Source organism: Narcine bancroftii, chromosome 5, assembly GCF_036971445.1.
Source record: "Narcine bancroftii isolate sNarBan1 chromosome 5, sNarBan1.hap1, whole genome shotgun sequence".
Lineage (NCBI taxonomy): Eukaryota > Metazoa > Chordata > Chondrichthyes > Torpediniformes > Narcinidae > Narcine > Narcine bancroftii.
This window is the reverse complement of record NC_091473.1, coordinates 223224026-223241692: the sequence shown is the minus strand read 5'-3', so window position 1 is coordinate 223241692 and position 17667 is coordinate 223224026. Positions and strand designations below refer to the sequence as shown.

General features: G+C 39.9%; 2 protein-coding genes and 1 long non-coding RNA gene across 9 annotated transcripts in view; 2 read left to right on the top strand and 1 right to left on the bottom strand.

The window, feature by feature from the left end:
• The window catches only part of LOC138764947 (bile acid receptor-like), a 139529-nt gene extending 132493 nt beyond the window's left edge, over positions 1-7036 (top strand). For all 5 annotated transcript variants that reach the window (XM_069941429.1, XM_069941428.1, XM_069941432.1 and 2 more), the window contains 3 exons: positions 3735-3863; positions 4944-5057; positions 6290-7036. In XM_069941429.1, the coding sequence (XP_069797530.1) occupies positions 3735-3863; positions 4944-5057; positions 6290-6528 (482 nt within the window). In that variant the 3' untranslated portion in view covers positions 6529-7036. The remainder of the gene's footprint in view (positions 1-3734; positions 3864-4943; positions 5058-6289) is intronic.
• LOC138764951 (uncharacterized) overlaps positions 1-9774 on the bottom strand; it is a 143425-nt gene extending 133651 nt beyond the window's left edge. The window contains exons 1-2 of the long non-coding RNA XR_011358382.1: positions 9602-9774; positions 5262-5404 (exon numbers count right to left, since the gene is read on the bottom strand). This is a non-coding gene — a long non-coding RNA (uncharacterized lncRNA). The remainder of the gene's footprint in view (positions 1-5261; positions 5405-9601) is intronic.
• The window catches only part of sycp1 (synaptonemal complex protein 1), a 207880-nt gene continuing 199967 nt past the window's right edge, over positions 9755-17667 (top strand). For 2 of the 3 annotated variants that reach the window (XM_069941423.1, XM_069941422.1), the window contains exons 1-3: positions 9755-9907; positions 14488-14629; positions 17509-17593. In XM_069941423.1, coding sequence (XP_069797524.1) covers positions 14498-14629; positions 17509-17593 — 217 coding nt within the window. In that variant the 5' untranslated portion in view covers positions 9755-9907; positions 14488-14497. The remainder of the gene's footprint in view (positions 9908-14487; positions 14630-17508; positions 17594-17667) is intronic. The other variant, XM_069941421.1, reaches the window with a different exon arrangement.

Genomic DNA, 17667 nt, shown 5'->3' with positions numbered 1-17667 from the left:
GTTCGACATACAAATGACTTTTCTAACGACAGCCACTACTTAAAAATGTCATCACATAGCACCTTTTCACTGAATTGCCATTTGCCTAACCACTTTATTATCAAATCACACTACTTCAGATCATCTGAGCACTTTATGGCAGGAATTGCTCCTGTCAATTCAGTCATTTCTTGTTCTGGATGAACCCATAATCAAATCAGTTCATATGCAACTAATTTAGAACATTGTCGAATAATCCATAATTTCCTGCACTCATTTACTTCACTAATTTAGCTATTGATCTTTCTCAGGATATTGTTTTTCCTCACAGAATGTGCAATATTAAATCACTGCACAAGTCAAACAAAGGAGGAAACTTAGTTGACTGCTCAATATTCTTGGGTACCATTGTTTTAGACATGATAGAGAGAGATGAAAGGGAGAGGGGTGACATCATTAGTCAAGGAAAATGTCAAAGCAATGCTCAGACAGGACCAACTGGAAAGCTCGTCCTCTGAGGCTATATGGGTGAAACTAAGGAATGAGAAAGGGATGATAGTGTTGATGGGATTATATTATAGACCACTCAATAGTCAGCAGGTATTGGAAAAGCAAATTTGTAGAGAGATAGCAGGGAACATAAGGTTATGATAAAAGGTGATTTTAACTTTCCACACATTGCTGGGACTCTCATACTACAAAATGGCTGGATGAGTTAGAGTTTGTCAAATGTGTTTAGGAAAGTTTCCTTAATCAATTTATAGAGGCCCCAACTAGAAAAAAATGAAATACTATATCTCCAATTAGGGCAGCTGACCGAAGTGTTTGTAAGGGAATACCTTGGATCTAGTGATCGTAATGCCATTAATTTCAAGATAATTATGGAAGGGGATACATCTGGTCCTCAGGTTGAAATTTCAAATTGGAGGAAGGTCTATTTTGATGAAAAGAGAAAGGAACTGGTAAATATGAATTGGGATGGGTTGTTTTCTGTAAAAAGGTGTGCTTGGTAAGTGGGTGGCCTTCAAAAGTGAAACTTTCAGAATTAAAAACAAGACTAACAGGAATAAGGAACCTTAGATTTTGAAAGATATTGAAGCCTTGGTTAAGAAGGAAAGGTGAGGCAGGTATAGGCAGCACTGAACAAATGCAGTTCTTGAGCAGTATAAGAAATGCAAGAAAACATCAAAGAAGGAAATCAGCAGATGGGCACCGAGTTCTCAGAAATGAGGCAAAACAGTTGTGAGGTCACAGAACCTATACAGGTTACAGAGGAAGAAGTGTTTGCTGTCTTGAGACAAATAAAGGTGGATAGGACCCCAGAGTCTGACAAGATATTTGCTCAAATCTTGAGGGAGACTAGGGAAGAAATTGTAGGGCCTGAGCAGAGGTATTTAAAATGTCCTTAGCTATGAGTGAGATACCAGAGGATTGCAGGACAACTAATGTTATTCTGTTGTTTAAGAAAGGTTCCAGCAATAATCCTGGAAATTATAGGCCAGTGAGCCTGACATCAGTCATGGGTAAATTGTTGGAAGGTATTCTAAGAGACCAGATATACGTACTTGAATAGACAGGGATTGATTAGGGATAGACAACACTGCTTTGTGCATGGTTGGCCATGTCTAACCAATCTTGAGTTTTTAGAGGAGGTTACCAGGAAAGTTGATTAAAGGAAGGAAGTGAATGCTGTCTACATAAATTTTAGTCAGGTCTTTGACCAAGTCCTGCATGAAAGGTAGGTCAAGAAGGCATCCAGGATAGGGAGAAAATTGGATTAGATATTGGCTTTGTGAGAGAAGCCAGAGTGGTGGTAGAGGATTGTTTCTCGGAATAGAGGCCTATGAATTGTTGTGTACCTTTGGGATTCGTGCTGTGTCCATATTTGTTTGTCATCTATATCATTGATCTGAAATTATAACGTGTTAAATTGGATCAGCAAATGTTAGATGACATGAAGATTGGGATGTAGCAGACAATGAGGAAAGCTTTCAAAACTTGCAGCAGGACCTGGACCAACTGAAAAAATGGGCTATAAAATGGCAGGTGGAATTTATTGTGGACAAGTGTGAGGTGTTGCCATTTGGGAGAATAAACCAGGGTAGGACTTGCACAGTAAATGTTAGGGCACTACAGACTGTGGCAGAACAGAGAGATCTGGGAATACAGATACATAATTCCTTGAAACTGACATCACTGGTAGATTGCATCGTAAAGAAAGCTTTTGGCACATTGGTCTTCATAAACACCTACCTACCTACAGGAAAGATTGAAAGAATGCAGAGAAAATTTACACGGATGTTCTGGGACTTGAAGAGCTGGGTTGTTATAAAAGGTTGAATATGTTATTCTCTGGAGAAGGAGGGGAGAATTAATAGAGGTATACAATATTATGTTGAGTATAGATAGCGTAAATGCTATCTATTGAGGTTGGGTGAAACAAGAACTCGATGACATGGGTGAAAGCTGAAATATTTAAGGGAACTTCATTCAGAGGGCGGTGATAGTGTGGACCGAGTTGCCATCGGAAGTGGTGAATGCAGGTTAGATTTTGACATTGAAAATCAGATTGGTACATGGATGGGAGGGGTGTGGAAAGCTAAGATCCAGGTGCAGGTTGATGGGATGAGGCAGAATAAACAGTTTGGCATGGATGAGATGGCCAAAGCGCTTGTTTCTGTTCTGTAGTGTCCTATAGTTCTATGGCCACTTTTAATGAGGTATGATCTTGAACCCCCAGGTCCATGAGTAGATCATTACTGCAGCAGGCTGCAATTTCAGGTCTCACACTCATGGTCTGACACATGATGTTCTAAGGACTCAAAAATTCATACAAAAATCTCTTTCCCTTTCTATTTTGGATAGAAGCTCAGATCAGAAGCTATCAGAAAATAATTAAAATGGAGGGATTCAGAGTTAACTTTTTCTTCCCTCTTCCACCACTAACAGGGGCAGTCACTGGGTTTAAGAGATCCTGGGGTGGATTAGGCCAAGTCTTAAAAAATGCTGCCCCTCGAACAAGCATGAGAAGAAGAAAACCAGAACCCAAATATTTGGACCATTAGCATTTGATTGTCATACCTCTCATTCCCAGTCTTCACGGAAGACTGATGAAGGACAACAGGTAGAGCTAAAACATCACAATCATTTGCAGTAAGTGAAAGGGAATAAAAACTGAAAATGCTGAAATATTCAGTACGTCAAGCAGCACCCATGAAAAGTGCAAACAGTTGACATTTCAGGTCCAAAACTGGAATAAACTATATTCAAAATACAGATTTTAGCAATTGACCACTGTAAAGTAAAAGTTAATATTTTCTGAAATTTAGTCAGTCTTGTCTGCAATTAAGCTGATTTTTAAAAAAAAAATAAAAATCCTTTAATTTATATATTACCATACCAATGGACCATTCTCTTGTGCCCATCTCATTTTAGTTCAATCTATCTGACTTGAATCACTCAATTTCAAACCTTGGTTACTAAACAAAATAGTGGAATAATTTATTGTATCTATTAATTAGGAATCTATTCTGTCTTGTGAAATGAGTTAAGTTAAATAAATTAGAAAAAATTATTTAATTTCCCTCAATTCTGAATTGCTTTGCTTGCAGTGACATTTAAATATTTGCTAATGTATAAAATAAAATGATATTGTACTTCTGAATATGTCATGGATTATCTTGCCTTTGCTGTATGACTGAGCCATAGCTGTCAATAACTCTCTATGGTAAATTATTCTTTTGTTTGTTCAACAGATACTGATAACTATTCCACACTTCCTGGGTGTTGTCCCAACCCATGCTTTGAGGAGCATATTCCATCTGTTATGATGGAGCAGTCCAATGTGGATGAGATCTCGATTTTAGTTCCAAATCGGTCATTAGGTACCATCTGCTTGTATACTATTACAGGGATGCAATAATTGAGGCGAAGGCAATTATTACACACCAAATACACATTTCATTTTGATTTCCTTGATGAATGTAGGGAAAGCATGGAGATTAATTTTTATTTAATCTGAATTTTAATTTCCTCAGTTCATTAGAATTAGTCCATATGACATGTATTAAGAACAGCGAGTCTAATATCAAGACAATTCTTAACTCTTTTATCTATATACCTAGTCTTTACTTACAGGTACATCATTCTCCTCTCACTAAATATTTGACATAGATAGGTGAAAATAAAACTTTTTAAAAAAATCAATACATTTCCCATCACAGCAGGGTCTTGATGCTTTCCTTGGGAATTCTCAGCCACTCATTCCACAATGAGTTTCCTGGCATCATGTTTAGAGAAGCAACAAGAAAAAAAATTCCTAAATTTAATCCTATCACATCCTTATTTGTCCAATCAATGAAAATATACACAAAATAATGAATGACCACAATCGTGATACACTGCCAGCAGTAATGGTTGAGGATAATACAGCAGGAACATTTAAGAGATTCTTAAGGGATGTGGATGTAAGAAAAATGGCGGGTGGAGGTGGTTATGGATTGTGAGGGAAGGAAGGGTTAGATTGATTGCAGAGCAGGTCTATACAGGCCAGCACAACATTATGGACAAAAGGGCCTTAATGTGCTGTACTATTTCATGATGATATTACTGATGTATAATTTTTCAGATCAAACAAAAGGAAAATAGCTCCCCTTTATCTTTGCTATAACTCAATTTGTGACATAAATATAGAAAATAATTTCATTAATTCTGAATGAACACCTGAATAAAAGTGGGATAAACTGCAGTACTTATAAGTTTTGATTACATTTCCACTTCGTTAAATACATATTTATAGTCTTAAGATGCTGCAAATTTCAATCTTTGATTAACTATGTTTAGTCCCTTTAAATTCACTTTTATTCATTTATAACATTTGCAAGAATTCCAAATTTATCATGAATCATATGCATTTTTGTTGAAGTGAATTCAGAAATATTAATGATCCTCCTCCATGTAATCAGGTATTGCTGAAGAATTTATCACACCAATGTTCGATTTCTACAGAAGTATGGGGGAACTGAATGTGACAGACACTGAATATGCCTTACTTTCTGCAACCACAATTCTTTTCTCAGGTAAAAAAAGTATTTACCAATTAAGTTGGCTGAGGAATATAATTCAGCACTGATTCTAATGCAGTTAGAGGAATTGGAAGTTATTTTGAGACGAATAAAAGGATTAAACATATGGGTATAATTAGTGAAAAGAATTTCCATTAATTAATTTGTCCTTATACTATTGGAATTTAAAGGAAAGACATAGGACTAAATTTTAACCACCTGCCACTCTGGAAGAGGCCACCAGCATGTGGAAGATGTAAAAGTTTCTTAGAAACAGTCACTGGTTTCTTCACTGGATGGGCTCTGAGTATCATGAAGATGCCATTGACTCAATTTTAGATCTATGATCATGGATTCTGGACCTGGATGAAGAACAGAGAAGAAACATGGATAATAGATGTGGCAAAATAACTGCAAAATTCAGTGAAGCATTTCTTGTTATCATACTAGTATTGTAAGGAGTCAAATATCAATTACTTTCCTCTTTGACGGAGAGGTATGTCTGCAGAACAAAAAGATGCAACAACAGAAGACCTCTTCAGTAAATGTCAGATCAGTGGTACATTCACCCACATTCTGATGCAATTATTATTTTAATCTCATCAATTTGCACTCTAGAGCCCACTCTGGCTTATCACTGCACATATTCATCAATTCACCTTTTAAAAAATCTTCACTGACTGAATAGCATGAGCAACAAAACGTACATATTTAAGATGAGAATCACTGGAATTTTTGAATGATTAATTTATTTGTTGGTGGGAAACTCAAGAGATACATAGCATTGGGTACTATTTACTTCTAAATCCCAACAAACAGAATTTTCCAAGTCTACTTTTTGCAATTTTCAACATTCATGTTACAACTAGGAACAAAATTTGCTGTTTCGAAGTAGTCTATTTGCAACCACAATTTTTGTAGTAGCTTAGCACTGAATCGTTTGTTTTATTCACATGAACAATTTTATTATAACACAGGAAACATGTGTTTACAATTTTTTTTTACATTTCAATCTGGTTATTATGTATGTATTTTCCAGAAAAAAGATCAGTTGCTCCCATTTAAGGGGTTTCCCTTATTTCCATAATTATTGGGTAATGTTGGGCACGTTTCCAAAGTTGCTGTCAGATTTTTCATTGACACTTCTCCAAGGCAATCACTGAAAGATTAATATCTATCCAGTGCTTGTATGGTTGCTGTAAAATAATTCTACTGATATAGTTAATCATTTGACTTTTTTTCTGCAGATCGACCCTATTTAAAGAATAAAACACGTGTAGAAAAATTACAGGAGCCCCTTCTGGAGATTTTATACAAGTATTCCAAAATCCATCATCCCGAGTGTCCACAGCGCTTTGCTCGACTTTTGGGACGACTTACTCAACTAAGAACTCTTAACCACAATCATTCAGAAGTATTAATGTCTTGGAAAATGAAGGATCAGAAACTGGCACCATTGCTCTGTGAAATTTGGGATGTACAATGAAAATTAAAATAGAACATTGTTACATATTTTTGGACTGGTCAATGAAATGGAAACCAAGCTTCTATTTTGTAGTACAAATTCATGACAAAATTAAAGATGGAATATTTTAAATTTCCATCTGTCAGCAGCTATGTCAAATCAATGGAAGTCACTGAAGTTTTCTTTATTCTAACTTTTGTTAATTATACTGACCAACAGCTTGCCACTTGGTCATTATATTTTTACTATGTAAAGCATCTGTTCTTACTCAATACAAAGATGGCCCCCATCAATAATTAAGACAAGTTGTAATTCACATTTAAGCAAAGAACTGTCTAGGGAGTTTGATAAGAAATTATAATCAGAATAATTGATATAAAAATCAGCCTTGAGAGTTGTATTTCCTAAATATATTTAAATCCTTATAATCCTTTTAATTTTAACATGATTATATATTACACACTGGGGCAAAGTATGAAATTACAAAAATCACCAAAATGCATTTCAGTTTGTTTAATCATATATTGTGTCAAGTTTATTGAAGAATATGTAACATCTTGAAATGCTAGATTTAAGAATATTCAATAAACTATTGTATTATACACTTCTGAATTTTAATTGAAAACAATAGTAATCAATGCAATCCTCAGAGAGTTTCATGCAGAGTGATTAAAAGAATAAAAATTAACTCCTCAATAAAATGGATCCAAATGTAACAAAAGGAAATTTGTACTGTCACTACAAAACTAGACAACAGGAAATCCATTGCTTGTATGGTCTTCTAACCTTGTTTAGAGTAATTTCCTAATTTCTTTTGCACAAATTGATTATTACATTTAGAGGATATTGTTGAGGCTACACATGGAGTATTATTCCAGAGAGAACAGTATTGCAAAGAAGGTAATTCAAAGGAGATTTGTTGGGCTATTCCTGAGATGAGTGGACTGTCCTATAGAGAAAGGCTAAACAGTTTAGTTCTGTATTCTTTGAAGTTGAGGAGAATGAAGCATACATAATTCTTAGAGGATATTACATGGTAGTTATCAAGAGGTTTTCACTTCTAGAAGAATCTTGAACAAGGAGAGATAGTTACAAGATAAAGAGTTGGTCATTTAAAACTGACATCATAGAAATTTCTTCTTGTGGGGAGTTGTGAATTTTTAGAATTATCTGAAGAAGGTGTCATTGAGGTTAACACATTAAAAATAGTAGATACATTTTGGAGGATAGAGGATCATAGGGAACTGACAGAATGGAGCTGAATCCTTAGTTAGATCAGACACGATCAGATTGAATGACAGGGCAGAAGATCACACGAGTTTCAGAGGAATTTATTTGTCATTATTATCTCATCCATAGGTTACTTTCATATGGTACTTTCATTTTCATCTCAATGTAATTCAGTGAGCTTTCTCAAAGTCAGATCCCACTACAATGGTGAGTCCTCAGAGAAGAAAACCAGTCACTATTCATGTCATGGTTGTTAAACACAAGGTTGCTGAAAATTCTGTAGTGCGCAGGACTTCCTATATCTGAAAGTTATCTGTCTTTTAAGAATTTGACAGGGATATCTATTTTTCCAGATAGCCAGAATTCCTGGAGGCAGGAATTGGAATTCCAGAACACCACTCCTCCTTATAAGCAGCCAGTTTTGTCTTCCAGTTTAGTAAAGAGCCCTCCACTGAATAGTAGCTGAGTGGTGATTGGGGGATGGTGATAGGGGAGGCACTATGGAGCTTCTGGATGAAAACGCAAAGTAAGAACTCAGCTCTTTCCACAATCTGCATGATCCCCAAGTGTAAATAGCCAGTTTTTTGAAAGTTTTAAAAAAAATTGGTGAAGGAACTCAGTGGGTTGAGCAGCATCATTGGAAAGAGAATGGTTGACATTTTGTCCAGAAGCCATCAGCAAGAAAGTAAAGTTACGATTTTTATTCTCTTTGAATGATCCAACAAGTTACCTTTTGTTGCATATATATTTCTATTCTTTTACATTTTGAAAATCATTTCATATAAAATCTAGTTACAAGAGACAGTTTAACCCTTTATGACAATTCTGTTCCCAAGATCTATTATAAACATCCCCAAATTCTTTGCTGTTCGAATACAATGCTAACAGCTCTTGTTAAGCATTGCTATGAATGACAAACTTGTACCTGCAATTTTGAAATAGGACAGATTGTTTTTATCATTTGAGGCTAACGTTCCCAAGGCTGTGGTCATTTCAGCAAAAAAAAATCTGATTTTTTTCCCAATATACTTTGTTTTGTGCATTTTATTTAGCCTCTCAGAGTTTTGGTAGGTCTTGGTAACTAGGTATTTATTTGTACAGTTTCAACAGCACTCAAAGTTAGCAAAACCCACAAGATGATTGTGGACTTTAGGAGGAAGTCAGGAGAATATGAACCAGTCGTCATCGAGGGCTCGGCAGTGGAAAGGGTCAAGCATCAAATTCCCAGGTTTCAACATCTTCGACGATCTGTTCTGGAGCCTCCACGTTGATGCAATCACCAAGGCGGCTCACCAGTGACTATATTTTATGAGGAGTTTGTGCAGATTCGGTATGTCACACAGGTGTACTGTGGAGAGCTTTCTGGCTGGTTGTATCATTGTCTGGTACAAAGGAGCTAAGCTTAGGAGAAGAAAAAAAAAAACTCAAGAGTTGTTAACTTGGCATGCGACATCATGGACACCAGTCCATCTACAAAAGGTCCATGTCTTAAGAAAGCAGCCCCTATCCTCAAGGACCCGAACCACGCAGGCCATGCCCTCTTCCAGCACCCTGTGGCACCAGGACAGCTTCTTCCCCTTCTGACATGAGCTGCCTGAATGAACATTGAACCACAGACACTGCCTGACTTTGACTTTTGCTTGCACGTTTTTTAAAAAAAAAAGTGTGAGGTGGTTTATAGAAATGTGACGCTGCCGCAAAACAACGAATTTCGTGACATGTTCCTGACAATAAATTCTGATTCTGCTTGGCCACAAATAATGGTCCATTTAATTTGTCTTGGCTTTCCAAAGGTGAGAATGTTTGAAATTGCTGCGAGTATTTCGACAACTAAAGAAACTCCAGAATAGAGTCCATTTCTTACTGAGAGTGGGAAAGATTCAGGAGGATTTGCTCCGCTTCAACCAAAGTCGCAGCACGAACCTCGCTTGCACCGAGGGGGAGAGAGAGAGTCGGTCGGTTGGCGCGGGCATGCGCAGTGGGTTGAGGCGCTCGAGCGATGTTCCTTGGGTCGTCCTCGGGGTCCGTTAACCGGCTCCGGGCGCGCGGGGCCACGTCCAGTCCCGGATCGGGAGACTGCGGGCAGGCCGATGTGGCGCTTGTCCTTCACCTTAGCGATATTAAGACAGCGATTCTGAAGATTATTTTGGTCGCCATTTCAAAGTTTGAAGTAAGGACCGTTTCTCGTGCAACCTCCCAGGATGTTGAGCACTGGAAATGCTGGTGGGGAAAAATTAGCATTATATTTCGCACAGTTCGTTGGATGCGAGTGAAAGCTGTTGCTTTTACAAAGGACTTGGAGGACACTTTCTCTGTTAACAATGAAATATTCATCTACACGAGCTGTGGCCCCATGAGGACTGCTCACTTTGTGGGCTCCCTGCCCTCTGAAACAGTCAGGTGTACTTCGAACTACACCAAAGAAAACCCAAATATTTAGATTCTAATTTATTTGTACATACAAGACATCACATACAACCCAATGATCTGATTTTCCATTCCTGAAGTCAACAATCAGCCCCTTGGTTTTGGTGACATTGATGGTGTGGGTTCAATTTCCCTCCTGTTATGCTGACTCACCAACCCACTACCATGGTATGGTCACCAAACTTGTCGATGGTGTTGCTGTTATTACCGAGCCACACAGAATAGAGCGAGGGGCTACAAACACAACCTTGTGGTGCTCCAGAGTTTGTGCCAGAGATGTTCTTAACAATCTTCCTTGATTGTGGTCTGGAAGTGAGGAATTCCAGGATCCAATTATACAGTGGGGCGTTCAGTCCCAGGTCTTGGGTTGGCTGATCAATTTTGAGGGGATAATGGTGTTGAATGGTAGTTGGTAAAGAGCACCCTGATGTATGCATCTTTGCTGTCCAAGTGTTTTGCAAAGATTTATGTAGAAGACAGCTTCCATAGACCTGTTGGTATGATATGAGAATTGGAACAAATCCATGTCACTGCTCAGACAGGAGCTGATAAGCTTTAACACCTCATCACTGTTGAAGTCAGTGCTTCGGTTGATAGTCATTTAGGTGGGTTACCATACTCCTTTTGGGCACTGGTACAATAGGCACCTGTTTGAAAGAGTTGGTACTACACCCTGTGAGATGAGATGAAGATATCTGTGAATACATTGACAAGTTGGTCTGCACAAATTTTTAATACTCAGCCAGGTACTCCATCTGGATCGGATGCTTTCCTTGGATTAATTCTCCTGAAGAATGCCCACATGTCATCCTGGGTTATGGAGAAGATGGGATCATCAGGGGACATGGGAGCGCACAGAGGTGGTTCTTCCTTATTCTTATGGACGAATCGGGCATAGAAGGCATCAAGTTCATCTGGGAGAAAAACATTGCCATCTCCTACTACACCAAATTTGTGTTTGTAGCAAGTCATTTAAACCCTGCCACAGCTGTCAGGTATCCTTTGTTGTTTCCATTTTTGTCCAGAAAAAGGCCAGCGGGTGCCATTATCCATCGAGCCACTGTTCCAGAACCATCCCCCCACACTGCCTCTCTGGAGCCTCCTTTGTCACGAGGAAAGCCCTGTCCGTCTCCTCTGACGACGATAAAGTCTTTTCTTAGGTGGCCATGAGCACGAACAATGGGCAAATGATGTGTGTGGCTCCGGGAATGAAACAATGGTAAAAGTTCACTATCCCCGTGAACTCTTGGAAATTTGGGGAATCATTGAACAGCCGCTACCTTCTCTGGCACCAGCATGGCCCCAGCCGCCAAAATGGTATGCCCCAGGAACTGGAGGGACTCCTTGCTGAACTGGCATTTGGCTGTGTTGACCATGAGGCTGAAGTCCGCCAGCTGGGCAAAGAGTTTGTGTTCATCGTGGCTGCAACTGGCAATGAGAATATCATCCAGGTAAATGAACACAAAGTCCAGGTCTTTTCCAACCATGTCCATGAGGCGTGGGAACATTTGGGCCACGTTCTTTAGACCAAAGGGCATATGCAGGAACTCAAAGAGGCTGAAAGGGGTGATAATGGCCATCTTATCCACATCGTCTGGATGTTGGCGGAGAAGTCCTGTATGTGAGACACTGGGTACCTGTCGGGGGTGGTTGTGTCATTCAACCAATGGTAGTCCCCGCATGGTCTCCAGCCCTTGGACGATTTCGGGACCATGTGGAGCGGCGATGCCCAGGTGCTGTCCAAGCGCTGGATGATTCCCAGTTCCTGAAACCTTGAGAACTCCTCCTTTGCCTGCTGGAGTTTCTCGGGTGGCAGCCATCTGGGTCTATCATGCAGCAGGGGGCCCTGTGTTCATCGTGGTTGCAACTGGCAATGAGAATATCATCCAGGTAAATGAACACAAAGTCCAGGTCTTTTCCAACCACGTCCATGAGGCGTGGGAACGTTTGGACCACATTCTTTAGACCGAAGGGCATATGCAGGAACTCAAAGAGGCTGAAAGGGGTGATAATGGCCATCTTACCCACGTCGTCTGCATGTACACAAGAAGACTCATGTGCCATGGATGTTGGCGGAGAAGTCCTGTATGTGAGGGTGATTGTGTCATTCAACCAATGGTAGTCCCCGCATGGTCTCCAGCCCTTGGACGATTTCGGGACCATGTGGAGCGGCGATGCCCAGGTGCTGTCCGAGCACCGGATGATTCCCAGTTCCTGGAGCCTTGAGAACTCCTCCTTTGCCTGCTGGAACTTCTCGGGTGGCAGCTGTCTGGGTCTAGCATGTGTGATGATGTGGTGGAAGACCTCATGCTGGGACAGGGCGGCATTGAACCATGGCTCTAAGATGGTGGGAAATTCGTGGAGGATCTCATTGAAATCGTCCTTGGCGGCAGCTACGGTAGTGATTTCGGGCCTGCGGGCTTCTGCTGCATCCAGTCAGGTGGAGTGGAAAGTTCGGGTGTTGACCAACCTTTTGTCCTTCATGTCAACCAGTAGGCCATGAGCTCTGAAGAAGTCGGCACCTAATAACGTGGGGGCCACAGAGGCTAGGATGGACCTCCAGTGGAACTTCTCCTTCCTGATCTGGATCTGTGCCTTGCGGGTGCCATAGCTCCTGATGGTGGAGCCGCTGGCCACCCGCAGGGTTGAACCTTGAGATCGGGTGTAAGTCTCTAATGCTGTGGGGGGAAGGATGCTGAGCTCAGCCCCTGTGTCCACCAGGTATCGGTGGCCGGTGGATCTGTCCGTCACATGAAGGAGGCTGGTTGTGTGGCCAGCCGTCGCAGCTATCAACGGTGGCAGGTCTGGTCTTTTCCCTGAAACCCGCAGGGCTGGCGGCACTTTTGGGCTTGCACTACTCAGTGCTGGTGGTAGAAACACCAGGTCGACTGGCCCTCCTCCGGCTTGGTCTTGGGAGCGGCTTGTGGTCGGCTGGATCCTGGTCGTGCCACCTGGTTGAGGCCTGCCTCGTTCTTCTTCATGTGCCAGAGGTCATCTGCACGGTCTGCTGCTCTCCTTGGGTTCGAGAAATCTTCATCTGTGAGGAGCAGCTGGATGTCCTCCGGCATCTGTTCCAGGAATATCTGACAGAAGAGAAAACAATGCTTGTGGTCTTCCGCCAGGGCCAACATTTCATCCATCAGCGCCGACAGACTATGATCCCCAAGCCCATCTAGCTGAAGGAGCCTGGAAGCCCGTTGCTGAGGAGTTAGCCCGAAAGTTCCAAGCAGCGGGTCTCTGAGGGTGGTGTACATGCCCATAGCTGGGGGTTGGTGGATGATGTCGTCCACCCTTGATGCCGTATCTTGGTCCAGAGCGCTCACGACATGATAGAACATCGTGCCATCTGAGGAGATATTGCAGAGTTGAAATTGTGCTTCTGCCTGCCCGAAACACATTCTCGGTCAGTGAGTCCAAAAGTGGGGAAGCTTGATGGATACAGCGTTAATCTCTGCTGAACCCATGGTGTTTTGGGTCCAGAAAAATGTCTGGGCTCGTCGGGGTCACCACTGTGGCGGTGTGAGCAGTGAAAGAAACACAGCCACCACATTGAGGGTCGTTAACGACTGCTTTTATTCAAATTCAGTGGGTCCCTATAAGGGCAGCATGAGCTCAGTCATCTGGTGCATTTTGACGTCATAATCGCTGCCCAGGGTGCGTGCTGGAAGGAATGCTGGAGTCAGAGAGAAACGTCTGACAATGTAATTTCCCCATGGCTGCCCCGCCACGTGGCGATACAAGCGGGGCCGGTTTGATGTGCGCTGCCACACCACAGTTTTTATTTACACAACCAATCGCCTGCAGGAAAAAGAATCTCAGGGTTGTATATGATGTCATGTATGTGCTCTAGCAATAGATCTGAAATCAAGAAAGCAATCTCTATTATCAAGGACCCTCACCACCCAAGTTATCCCCTCTTCTCACTGCTACTATTAGGAAGGTGGTACAGGAGCCTGATGATGAACAGTGATATAAAAACAGCTTCTTACTCTCCGCCATCATATTTCTGGTTGGACTACTTCACTTTATTTATAAAAATGTAATTTAAGCAATTTTTGCATCTATAATGGAGCCGCAAAAAAATTGAAGTTCATGACATGCTCTTGACAATAAATTCTGATTCTGATATTGAAATGTTTGATGGAATGCCCCTTTTGATATTATGTACAAATCCAAATGCTGGCAATTCCATGCAGAACTGCTGAAAAATCCAACAATATCAAAGCCATTCATTATGGTTGGCAAGTAGCGCACATTGCAAAATGGGTTTTAATTTAATTGTTAAAGATTATAAATTTAAAACTCTTGACCTTTGTTTGACAGGCACTGAAAAATGGAATCCAAAGTGGTTGGAGATGGTTTTAAAGAAAATCCTTTCAAATTGTTTATTCCTCCAAGAGTAAACTATGGTCCTGTATCTGCAGTGAGACCACAAGAAGTAGTAAATCAAAATGTTTTCATGCAGGTATGAGAAATGAAAGAATCAAGATCATACATCCAACAGTGGGAGATTATTCACTTTTCTATTTATTAATCAAAAATTTAACTGTTGCTAACCTGACACACAGTTAGCTAATGTGGCTCTTGTGTAATGTAGTAGGAAACAATATTCCACATTGACATGTTATTATTAGGACTGGGTAAATGCCCTTCTCTTACTTCAAATTAGACATTTGTCCTCCCAAATGGACAAAAGATTTTAATGCATTATTTATTTTTTTATATTTTGGATAGTATTTGACAGTATTTATCTCTCATCAATTATAATTAAAATAATACTATTTGATCGTTGAGATGTCAGCCATCATTCAATTATAGCGCTTTTGTATTTGCATCAGAAGAATCTGGGTACAAAACCCAAAAGAGCACATAACAGTAAAAAAAACTTTAAAATATAAGAAATCTGAAAATAAAGCAGAAAATTCTGAAATATTCAGCAGGATGGGATACATCTATCAGGAGAGAAACAGTTAACATTTTAAGTTGCTGAACATTCAACAGAGCTTGGATCATTTGGAAATCAAAAATAGTTTTATGTTATGAGAGGGAGGTTGGAGAGATTTTAAATTTAAATCTAGACATACAGTACAGCAACCAGCCCTTTTGGCCCATGAGCCTGTGCTGCTTTTTTACACCCTGGTAAGTTTTTGGAGGAAACTGGGGCATCCGGAGGAAACCCATGCAGACACGGGGAGAACATACAAGCTCTTTACAGACAGTGCCGGATTTGAACTCCGTTGCTGGCGCTGTAACAGTGTTGCCATGGCAAATCAATAGGAATGTGTGTTAGTCTTGGGAAATGACATGAACCCGGTATTGGCTGACAACAGCAAAGACATGTATCATAGCTAAAATGTCTGGAGGAAGTCTTAATGGAAATGAATGGGAACAGAGAGTGAGAAAAATACTGTTGGCACAGTAGGATACAAAATACTGCAGTTGCTGGAAACCTGAAATACTCAGTATGTCAGACAGCATTTGTACTGAATGAAAAACAGTTAATGTTAAGGATTGATGACCTCTTATTGAACCAGCCAGTTTTTACATAAATTAGAAAGATTGGTTATATGAAAATTTCCAATTTAATGTTGAGGATTGGAATTGTAACATGGCAAATCAAAACATGAGATGCTGTTCCTCAACTTTAAATAGATTTCGTTGGAGGTTTGCAGAATTGAAATAATGGCAACTAGAAGTCCAAAGTCATCTTTTGTGGACTGAAAGGAGGCCTATTCAAAAGTGGTTACCTATTCTATCTGTGATTTCCTCAACCCTAAATTGTCCACAAAATTGCAAGAGGTACAAGTAAATTGCTGCTTCATCTGGGAGAATTGTTGGGTTCCTGGATGACAGGAAGCAAAGGAATAAATTGGATATGCATCTTGTGATTGCATGGGAAGGTGGTTTGAGAAGGGGATAAAGTGTTGGTGGAAATTGAAGCATAAATGAGAGAGTCAAGAATTCTGGATTATTGAAAGAGGAGAAGGAGGAAGGAAGATGCATTTTGTGTTGAAAATGATTTGAAGTTTTCAGAAATTACGAGGGTGAATTGAATTGAAAAGCTTTATTGACATATGTACCAAGAAACAGTGAAAAACTGTTTTGCATTCTGTCCAGACAGGATTACCCTAACATTGACCAGAATAGCTAGTGCAAAATACCCAAAGTGTTACAGAGAAAAAACACAGTTAAAACAGTCCAAGGGTAATATAATTTTACTAATCAGTGGTCTAGTCATAGAATGATAATAGTGGGGAAGAAACTGTCATTAAATCTGATGGTGCATGTCTTCAAACCCAGTATCTTTTGAAAAGAGAGTGTGACCTGGATGGGATGAATGTTGGCATCCTGGGGAAATAGGACAAATGTAATTGAGAGCCTTTCAACTACTATGAGTAGACACCATAGTTAAGGAAATAGGAATATGCACTAAAGCACTCAGAATAGATATGTCAAAACTGAAGAAGCTAGCATAATAGACTTCTAACAGAAAGCTGGGTCGGAAAAGGCATTGTCAAGACAGATGGTTGGAATCTTAGGGCTTTCTATGGATATTAATTACTCCCTTATCCTATGTATAGAAATTGGTTTAACCAAATTAGGTCATCAATAGGTGCTTTCACAATGAGATCCCAGTAAATTGGTGAGTCATCAACCCATGTTTAAAGCTGGGTTGTGTAGGGACCCGGCATCTCGGTGCAAAAGGGATCGGAACCTGTGGCATTACAGCATTGGTGTTCTGAAAAGGCAGGTAAGACTTTTACACTGGAGCCAATGTTAATTACTGGATTTTAGGGGCAATATGAAAGCACCTAATGTGATGCTGTCTAGTAATCAATCCCCTAATAAAATAAAGAATCAGCTCTTGATCTCAAAAGAGACTGAAGGAAGATGGGTGTTTGTTTCAGGCATCATTTCTCCATTGTTAAGCACTGCAGTTTTTCTACTGAACTTCTGTGAACTCCAATCACACTGCTTGTTAAGAAAAGTGCATGGGCATTATAAATGAGATTGCTCTGCTACATTCGGTCTTTGTCTGTTTTATGCATTATACTTCAGAAATAGATACATCATGAATGCAATGAAGAGAAATTAAGATCTGCTTCATTTTAGAATCAAGTTTATGCAACCTTGTGTTGATAAAATGGAATATTTTTACAAAATAATTCTACTTTATTTTCAGTGGAATTGTTTTGGCAAGAATGCGAAAATCTGATAAACATTGTTTTGGATTTGAAATATGACTGAACATACTTTGGATTAGGCCTGTAAATTAGTTCAATATTCAAACAAATCTTGTTATGATAATAACATAATAATAGCAAAATCATTTTACTACTTTAGAATTCTAATGCCTGCCATGAAGATGAAATTGATGTTAGCTTCTTGATGACAAACACACCGAAATTATCTAAGACTGGAAACCAAGGTAAAATTGTTAGTCGCAACTGCAGTTTACATTTGGACTTTGTCTTTGAATTTAACAGCATTCTCCTTCTTTGC